Source organism: Pyrus communis, chromosome 4 (assembly GCF_041283825.1).
Source record: "Pyrus communis isolate YQ-2024b chromosome 4, ASM4128382v1, whole genome shotgun sequence".
NCBI classification, from domain to species: domain Eukaryota; kingdom Viridiplantae; phylum Streptophyta; class Magnoliopsida; order Rosales; family Rosaceae; genus Pyrus; species Pyrus communis.
This window is the reverse complement of record NC_142568.1, coordinates 17,430,892-17,441,607: the sequence shown is the minus strand read 5'-3', so window position 1 is coordinate 17,441,607 and position 10,716 is coordinate 17,430,892. Positions and strand designations below refer to the sequence as shown.

The following is a 10,716-nucleotide window of genomic DNA, read 5'->3' as shown; positions in this document are numbered from 1 at the left end:
TAATTCTAATTTTCTCAAGAAAAAATGGGAACATGCTAGAACCAAAGCGAACCATTATGAATTGGTTTGGTTAAATTTTTAAGCTTTTGTAAACCAACCTAAGCCTAAATGGACCAACCACTTATATATTGACTTTTTATTTTACACGTGTTGTCTTTGTATTAGTTTTAAAATGTTGATTTTGAAGTTGATGGAATATTGAAATTATTATTCTTTGAGTTAAAACTCTAGTAGGTAATAAATTTTGAACGTTTACAACATTGAGGTGAGTAATATTTGGCTATACAAAAGATGAGTAGGAGTTTTTACTCAAAACTATATGTTGTCCGTCAAAATTTCTGTTTATGATCAGAATTGTTCATATTATAAATTACTCTATAGATATCGCATCTGGAAAAAAAAAAAACTACGGTCGTTTAGTTATCGAACTGTGCAAAAACAAATGAAATGAATTGGTGAAGCATTACAAATGTTTATGTATTTGCCACAGTAGATTGCTTAAACGACTTTCGTTTTAATTCATTTTTTACATAAATGATATTTACAGGTGAATTCATAATATAAATAATTCTGATTATAAGTACACATTTCTATGATTTGAATACGAAAACTTTTGAGTAAAATTTTTTATTTTTTATTTATTTATTTATTTTGTCGAACTTATTCTTTGTTGAGTAACCAAACATCGTTGCATAATGAGGTTATGAAATACGAAATCAAAGGGAAGAGGGAAAGATGAAAGAAGGAATCGCGGAAAGCATGCACGTAAGACCGAGTCAAACTCACATCCAGCGGAGATGGAAGAGAAACTAACGCACGCATACCCAGTACTCCGAGTACCTATCCACCCCTCACCACCACCACTAACTACACATCGACCGACCGGAGAAAAATTTAATACGTCAGAAATACTGTTTGATATATTAAATGTTACAATATAAAAAAAATTGATGTACTACATCGTATTTTTAAAATACTAAAAATATTTCTCAACCGACGTGGGCCCATTCTAAACAACCAACCGCACTCCCCTAAGCCCCAATCCCGCGCGTGACACCCCATGACGAGTGGTATTCATTTCAAAACAACTTTGCATGGCTCTTCTGGCTGCGACGTGGTTGACCACCACTTCACCATCACATCCGGCAAACAGTGGCTTGCTGGGATTTTAAGCGGGTCCCGCTCTTAATTTTTCATAACAAAGAAGAACATGATCTTCTTGGAATCTAAAGATCTTGAGTTTAAAAATCAAATTATTCAGATCGTTGAAATTTAATTTAACGGTTATAAACAAGGATTTTTTTAAAAATTATAATAATTGTAGTAGTTTGATCAAATTTTAACGATCCGAATTATTTGATCCTTAATCTCAATATCTTTAGATCCGGAGAGGATCTAGATTCAAATAAAGAAAAAGTCGAATATGCTAAAACCAAACAAGAAACACATTACATTTTTTATTGAGCCAAATAAGAAAATGAGTACATGATTGACCGGTAGTAGGTACTTAAGTTCTATCCATTTTCATACACTGTTTTGCTCCACACACATATTTGTTTATTAATGACGATCACATTAAATAAATCAATAGAATCGACTGTCATAATCAAACACAACGTGTAAAAAACAAAAAAGAAAGTGTGAAAATCATTTTATATATGAAAAGAGTTCACGATGCGGTGATCTAACTAATAATGCAAAATCATGTAGTGTCATGAGACTTTGATTCAATAATGTAATGTCATAAAAGGGTTTCGATCCATTGATGTTAGGTTATGAGACATTTTTATCTAATAATACAATATCATAGAAATAAGTTCACCTTAAGTGTTGAGATCAATTTATATAAAACTGAGTTCACAATTACGCAGCTTCCAAAACCAGAGACTAAAATTAAGTGGCTGTTCAGTTTAATAAAATAATATTATAAATGCATATGATTTAAAATTTTGATTTTCCTAACATTACCTTTATATTATTGGATGAGGATTCTCTACCCTTTTAATCTCTCTACCCTTTCATATGTTCCTATTTGAACAGTTTATGTGACATCCCACATTGCCCAGGGGAGTGATCCTTAAATGTATATTCCCATCCCTATTTAGCACGATGCCTTTTGGGAGCTCACTGGCTTCGGGTTCCGTAGGAACTCTGAAGTTAAGCGAGAAGGGGGCTAGAGCAATCCCATGATGCGTGACCCACTGGGAAGTTGCTCGTGTGAGTTCCCAAAAACAAAACCGTGAGGGCGTAGTCGGGGCCCAAAGCGGACAATATCGTGCTACGGTGGTGGAGCGGGCCTGGGAAATGATCCCTCCCGGGCCGGGATGTGACAATTTGGTATCAGAGCCTAACCCTGGCCGCGTGTGTGTCGACGAGGATGTCGGGCCCCTAAGGGGGTGGATTGTGACATCCCACATTGCCTAGGGGAGTGATCCTTAAATGTATATTCTCATCCCTATTTAGCACGAGGCCTTTTGGGAGCTCACTGGCTTCGGGTTCCGTAAGAACTCTGAAGTTAAGCGAGAAGGGGGCTAGAGCAATCCCATGATGGGTGACCCACTGGGAAGTTGCTCGTGTGAGTTCCCAAAAACAAAACTGTGAGGGCGTAGTCGGGGCCCAAAGCGGACAATATCGTGCTATGGTGGTGGAGCGAGCCCGGGAAATGATCCCCCCCGGGCCGGGATGTGACAATTTGGTATCAGAGCCTAACCCTGGCCGCGTGTGTGCCGACGAGGACATCGGGCCCCTAAGGGGGGTGGATTATGACATCCCACATTGCCCAGGGGAGTAATCCTTAAATGTATATTCCCATCCCTATTTAGCACGAGGCCTTTTGGGAGCTCACTGGCTTCGGGTTCCGTAGGAACTCTAAAGTTAAGCGAGAAGGGGGCTAGAGCAATCCCATGATGGGTGACCCACTGGGAAGTTGCTCGTGTGAGTTCCCGAAAACAAAACCGTGAGGGCGTAGTCGGGGCTCAAAGCGAACAATATCGTGCTACGGTGGTAGAGCGGACCCGGGAAATGATCCCCCCCGGGACGGGATGTGACAGTTTAAGTCACGTTAACATCTTATATTGATTTTTTTATAGAGATAATAAAACAAGGGATGTGCTATCCACACATCCCTTTTTACTTCTCACACACCTTTTGTTACTTTTTGTTTTTTGATCTTTTTTAATTCATCTAATCTGACAGCTGAAAATTAGAAGAATGTGTGAAAAGTAAAAAAGAATTTGCGAATATCTCACTCTTAAAACAAAAAGTAATATGTAAAAAGAAGATATTAAAGAGAATGAGAATAAAATGATAGAAAATCCTCCTCGTATGTTATCAACCAAAAACTCGTTTCATAATCCTTCTCCGACTTCCCAAAAGTCAAAACACAAAAGCAAAGCAAAAACCGGCCACATGTGTGTACGCCACGTGTAAAAAGCAGGCCACGCGTTGGTCCCACTAGTTAACATCTTGCGACGGCCCTGTCGGTGTTGCTGCTTTCCTCTTAAGCAAACCCTCTGTTACTCTCAGAAAATCTCTCAAACGTCACCTTTTTCTCTCCACAACCAAACTAATTTCGTTTCCCTCGCAACGTCAGTCTAATCAAATGTTAATTAATTAACTAAAACTTTCTTTAATTAACAACTAACACAAACATAATTAATGGTTAGTCACATGAAACTAAACAATCCAGCTTGCCGGACTTGGGGAAAAGCAAAAGTCGTTTTAGTAACAAGCATAGCTTCTTCTAGAGCTTTTTGAACTCTCACATAAATTAATAAATATGCTTTTTGGTTTTAAATATAAGGAAAACTAATAAAAATGATTTTAAAACTTTGAGTTTTAATGATATGGATAAAATAAATAATATCAGAATTGATTTTTTAGTTTAAAAAAATGATTTTTCTTTAACATAAACAGTACCAAAATTTTTTTGTTAAAATTCTCTATACTGAGTTACATTGAACCAAGCAGGCAAATTTAAATGCAATTTGGAACCAAACCCAAACCGCACAGCCCCAAAAAACTAATGGCATGAGTCTCAAACCCCTAAATACCGTCACATGTCCAAAATATTGAACTGAATTCAGATAAATTTACGCATACTATGGCACGTGTACTTTGATATGATGATAGCATGACATCTCATAATAATAATAATACTAACAGAGAAAGTTTACACATTCTGTATTATTGATTTTGCACATTTTGTATTATTGCAAAACATCATGATAATTATATACACGTGTCATGTAAATCACGAATAACTCTAAATACTCGAAGAAAAACAGTAGAGGTTGCATTTACATACAATCTTCTTTTATTATTAATACTTATAACCCTAAATAATCAAAGAAAAACAGTAGAAGTTGCATATTATTAATACTAGTTGCACTGGCATAGGCATGGTGGGTGGACTGGATTAGATTGGAATCCAAACGAGGTCTTCACCCTTTACAACTTTCACTGATAATTTTCTGGGATCCCAAACATAACGTTATCCCACGGAGTAATACAAAACAGGGACAACAGTCCGGTCAAATATGACCACCAGAACAAAAGCTGGCCTGCTGCTTATGCTTTTCTGCTTCTGCTTATGCTGCTATGGCAAATGCAGCGGCTTGTACCATTTCCCCTTTTGATAAAAGTAGACATTTTTATTTTTCACCCTAACCCTAATCCAAAAAACATTTTCTTCTTCTCCAACCTGTTTTGCTGTCCTGTCCTTCTCAAAAACTACTATTTTCTTCTGTACTAAAACCTCCTACTATGGTAAAATAAAACCCCTTAAAAACCTATTGCAAACTTGCATTTCCTTTGTTGCTAAACTCCTTCAATTTGCTCCCTAAAATTCCCAAAATTCAAACAAAACCCTAGTAAGTCCACTCCTGGGGGAGCCTAATCTCGTTGCTCGCTGCCGGCTGCGGCCAAATATTTCGCTTCTGCTGCAAAGTGGCGGTTCTGGTGGCAGCGGCCTTACTCCGAAGCTGAAGAGCAACCTCTGCAAATTTAAAGAAATAAATGAGTACACGAAACCCAAATTATAAACATAAGACTGGCATCAGTAAAACCGTTAGAAAGTAAAACAAGAGAAACGGTGTTAACTTTTACCGTAATCAGAGTTCAATCTGCCATTAAAACGACGCTGAAGCTGGGGCTGTTGCTGCATGTCGTCAATGTTCAAGTTCAGAGCCTGCACAACTCTAGCTGGGAGTAGAGCTGTGGAACACACTGTACCAAAAAATACATGAAAATTTTAATGAGCCCACCAAATCCAAGGAAAGAGTTGGACCAAATTAATGCCTTTGAAGAACATTGTCCAGATCTGAAAAAAACAGAGCCGGCAAAATTTATTAACCTTCAACATCTCAACCACCCAGCACCCAAAAAACCCAGAGAATCATTAAAAAATACTTAATCATCTAACAAGAAACAAATTTTAATTACTGGGTAATTGGATCTTTCTAACTGGGTTTTACTTGAGATTGGACTTATCTAACTGGGTATTACTTAAAATCGGATTTTATAACTGGGTTTTACTTCAAAAGTGAAATAAATACGTTTGGAAGTAAAAAAAAAATGGGAAAGAAGGGGGGGGGGAAGAGAGAAAAGGGGGGGGGGGGGCGCGGAGAACCAACCTTGCTTCTTGCGGGGTTCGAATTGGGGGCCGACTTGGCGGGGTAAGAAGACGCCGGTGCCGGAACGCTCAACTTTCGCAGATGGGTTTTGGTTTCCGATATAAACCGCTCTGAATCCGGACCCGTTTTTGTTGTACTGTTGCTGCTGCTGAGCTTGTTGCAGAGGCGGCCATGCAGATGGCGACAAACCCAGAGGCCGAGCATTGAGAATGTTGGGAGTGTTGTTTCTCGCTCTGGTTTGGTGGTTTAGGTGGGGCTGCGGCTGAGTCTGCGCCGGAGGATATCGAGTTTGTGCTCCCCAGACCGCCGCGTTCTGCTCCTTCATCACCTGTTGCTGCCTCAACAGCTTAAACTGCAGAAAAAATGGAGCGGAAAACATGAATGTGAGGTGTTCGATAAAAGGCCCCAGAGATATTTGGATACATGTTCAAGAGTTTTAGTACCTGAGCGGCTCGCAAGTGCTTGTGAGAAAGCGATTGCTGGTGGTAGTAATAAGCAGCATCTGGGTGGTGGTTGGTGGGGACCGAGACAGGGAAAGGCTTTCTTGGAGGACCCAGGAGGCCTCTGCTTTGGTTGATGCGCATCTTGGCTACTTCCCCTGCAGCCGCATGCAGCAGATCCCAGGTGGCCGGCGGCGACTGGGCGTTCGGGCTTCCGCGGCTCGAGCCCTGTCCGCAACCGCAACCGCTGCCGACTGCGCAGAGAGTCGACTGGGGAGAACCAGAAGCGACCCAACCCTGCAAATCAGGCAAAAAACATAAAACTCAAATAAAATCAGAACCGCCATTAAAACGTGTCGTCTAGAAACAAAACAGAAAGTAATATTTTTTTTCTATTACATTTGGCTTCTTGGAGGCGAAAGCAGAGTCGGGGTACTTGAACTCGTCGTCGAGAGTGGAGCGAGCCATTTGGCGGGTCAACCCAGCGAGGTAGTCTTCCTCGTCGCTCTCAGTCTCGCTCGACTCGACCGGCGAAATGAAATCCGATGAAACCCCAAAAGTGCCTCCGTAAGGAAACTCAAACGGGAACAGAGCTTTCGGAGCATCAGTATCAAACCCATACCCGCCACTTTTATTGGTCCTTGAGTTGAGCTCCATGGCCGGTGCGTCGTCGTCGTTGAGAATCTGGGTCGAGAGCCAAAACGCAGCGTCTAACGTATCGCCCATCTGGGTAGTCCTTGAAATAGCAGAACAGAGAGTGAATTGGAGAAAAAAGTAGAGAGAGAAAGTGGGGTTTGATGGGTCTGAGATAAGGGGGTTTTGCTGCTCGGTGAAGGTATAATAATGGCGAGCCCAGCTGTGTTTGCTGGTGCTACGTAGAGACTAAACAGGCACCCAGCAGTATCGAGAAGTAGTGGTTAGTGAGACTGAGAGAACAGAGGAAGAGGAGGAGGAGGAGGAAGGCAGAGAGGATGAGAGGCTTTATTGAAAGTTGGGACGAAGCCCCAGAGGCCTTTTTAACAGTGACTCGGTTTATTAAATTATTAAATTAGATTTATTGAGGGGGTGGGGGCAGACAGAGAGAGAGAGAGAGAGAGAGAGAGAGAGAGAGAGTGTGAGAGTGTGGAGAGAGAAAAGGGCGGAGGAGGAGGAGGACCGAAAAGTAATACGGCGAATAGGAATGGCAAACCAAATACGCAGCAGCAGTAAAAGGAACGCATAGACAGCAGGGCTCTCACGCGGAAATGCGGGCGTGGGAAACACGCGGAACTCGTGAAGGGGAAAGGTGAAGTAATTTAGGGTTGATTTGGTATTGATGTGCTTTAAAAAAAATTATTTTTGCTGTGCTGTGAGAAGAAGCTTATTTTTACTGCTTCACGCTTTCAGCTTTTTTTCACAAAAAACTGTGGAAATAAACTGTTTTTATGTGTTTACCGAACACTTTTTTTATATCCACTTTTTATAAAAGCATCTTAGTACCAAACCAGTACTTAGTTTTATCAAGCGAGAAGGACTTATATGGCATGAGAAATTTTTCATTGACACATATCTCATCATTTGTATAGTAACACGTGGTGTATCATCCCATATTCCGATCACATTAAATAATCTCTCATGTAACACGAAACATCATCATGACAATAAATCCATACCATACGAGATTGATACTTGTTTGAGTCCAACAGGGGGAAGAGCTTTAGCACTCGGCAACCAAATGACATCTCTTATAATATGTGACTTGTTATAAATAGGCAAAAGTTAAAAAAATAACCTTTGCTAAAAATAGGAGCGAGGCTGTTGCAAGATATTACATAAAATGATTGCAGATTAGAGAGAAATAAGAGGATACTAAAAATATTCTAACTTATCTTTCTTTTTTTATTGCTTTTGTATCATTTCTTTTGAACACTCGTAGTGCTCTATTTATAGAGCAACTACTTTGAAAACTTACAAAAACTTTACTATTTAGCATATGAATCTTTACTATATACATGTAGGCAAACATACCAACTGTTTATAACACTCCCCCTTGGATGCCCACATATCAACATCAGTTGCCTTGTTAAAACCTTGCTTGGAAAAATCCAGTGGGAAAAAACCATAGTGAAGGAAAAAGAGTACAACTTTACCAGGTTTGTTAATATGATGTTGAGCATACTTATGTTGCCTCGTTAAAACCTTAATAGGGAAAACCCAATGGGAAAAATCCTAATTGAAGGAAAAAAAGTACAACATGCATGTATTATAGATGCTACCCCTGAATTGTATCTCCCCCTGATTCCGCATTCTTCAAATTTGTAAGCTGACATAATCCGATTCCCTGCACTAACTTCTGAAATGTGCACTTTGGTAGAGATTTGGTGAATAAGTCTGCCAAATTTTCATTAGAACGAATTTGTCTGACCTCAATCACTTTGGCCTTCTGAAGCTCATGTGCACTGAAAAATTTTGGTGATATATGTTTAGTTTTATCGCCCTTGATGAATCATTCCTTCATTTGGGCAACACAGCTACATTATCTTCATGGATGACAGTTGGATTGTATGTCTTTGAAGGTAGATCACATGAATTCCGGATGTGATGGATCATTGATCTTAACCAAGAACATTCACGACTTACTTCATGTAAAACAATTATTTCCGAGTGATTAGAAGATGTAGCAACTAATGTTTGCTTTGTTGATCGCCATGAAATTGCAGTATCTCCATTACTGAACACATATCCATTTTGTGAGCAGGCTTTGTGCGAATCAGAGAGGAAACCACCATTTGTATATCCAAAAAGAATCTGGTCATTTGTGGATTTCAGCGAGTAGAAGAGACCCATGTCTGTTGTTCCACAAAGGTATCACAATACATCTTTGATTCCTTTCCAATGACGAATTGTTGGAGCAGAGATATACCTTGCTAACAAATTGACTGAAAAACCTATATCTGGTCTAGTACATTGTGCTAAATACAATAAAGCACCTATTGCACTCAAATATGGTAATTATGGACCAAAGACCAGTTCATCATCTTCTTTTGGACGAAATGGATCTTTCTTAATATCCAAAGAACGAACGACCATTGGGGTGCTAAGTGGATAAGCCTTGTCCATGCCAAATGGCTTCAGTATTTTTTCAATGTAAACTGATTAATGGACCAAAATTCTATTAACACAACGCTCAATCTATAGGCCGAGACAATATTTTGTTTTCCCAAGGTCTTTCGTTTCAAATTCGTTTTTCAGATATTCAGCAGTTTTATGAAGCTCTTTAGGGGTTCCAACGAGGTTCATATCATCGACATATACTGCCACTATAGATAATCCAGTATTTAATTTCTTAATGAACACACAAGGGCAGATGACATCGTTGGTATATCCTTCTTTAATCAAATACTTACTGAGACGATTATACCACATTCGTCCAGATTGTTTCAACTCATATAATAATCGCCTTAATTTGATTGAAAACATACCACATGGTTTATTAGTTGCTTCAGGCAACTTAAGTCCTTCTGGGACTCTCATATATATGTCAGTATCTAATTCTCCATATAGATATGTGGTGATGACATCCATAAGTCACATGTCAAGTTTTTCTAAAACCACCAAACTCATTAAGTAACAAAACATAATTACGTCCATTACAAGAGAGTATGTATCTTCATAATCAATTCCAGGTCTTTGTGAAAAACCTTATGCAACGAATCGTGCTTTATATCTTACAATCTCGTTTTTCTCGTTGCGTTTCCTTATGAATACCCATTTGTAACCCACGGGGTTTACACCAGGCGGGATTTGGACAACTAGTCCAAAAACACTTCGCCTTTCTAAGGGATTTTATTCCGCCTGGATTGCATCTTTCCACTTAGGCCAATCTTGTCTCTGTTTGCATTCTTCAACATAACGGGGCTCAATGTCATTGCTTAATATAATTTCAGTGTCTATTGCAAATGCAAACATTTCATCGATTATTATTTCATTTCAATCCCACAATTCATTAGTACATGCATAATTTATGAATATTTCTTTGTTTTCATGTACTTCTGTCTCTTCAAGGACATATGTCTCATCAAGAACATTTTCTTTTTCTGGAAGTACAGAATTATAAATTGTGAATTTATCATTCATTTTCTTTTCCTGAATGATTTCATTTGGGTTCAACTGTGCCCTCATCTTTCTCTTTCGAGGGGCTGAATTTTTTGAACCTGGGGGTTTATCACGCTTCAAACGTGCACTAAATAAATCATTCGCTGCCACTTTATTTTGTCCAATAGGGACATTAACTCTTGCAGGTGCATTTGCAGCTGGTATATGTGACTTTGTCATTTTTGAAGCATCATTAATTGCATCTGGCATTTGATTAGCAATACTTTAAATATGAATGATCTTTTTCACTTCATTTTCACATTGAATGCTTCGCGGATCAAAATGAGACAAGGTGGGAACAACCCATGTCAGCTCTTGCCGTTCTTTTGGAACGGTGTTTTTTCCCCTTAACGACAGGAAAATTGCCTCATTAAAATGATAATCAGGAAAATGAGCTGTAAACATATCACCTGTCAAGGATTCCAAATATGTAATTATAGATGGTGAATCAAAACCCACATAAATTCCTAGTGTACGCTGAGGTCCCATTTTAGTACGTTGTGGCGGTG

At 39.2% G+C, this 10,716-nt stretch overlaps 1 protein-coding gene across 1 annotated transcript; it reads right to left on the bottom strand.

Moving 5' to 3' along the window:
* Positions 1-4,292: 4,292 nt before the first annotated feature.
* On the bottom strand, positions 4,293-7,097 carry LOC137723334 (uncharacterized). The gene is made up of 5 exons (XM_068462499.2): positions 6,473-7,097; positions 6,077-6,370; positions 5,634-5,985; positions 5,107-5,226; positions 4,293-4,996 (listed from the first exon to the last, which is right to left on the bottom strand). Exons 1-5 carry the CDS (start codon positions 6,797-6,799, stop codon positions 4,869-4,871), a joined length of 1,221 nt encoding a protein of 406 aa, XP_068318600.2. The 5' UTR covers positions 6,800-7,097; the 3' UTR covers positions 4,293-4,868.
* Between the last annotated feature and the right edge of the window lie 3,619 nt (positions 7,098-10,716).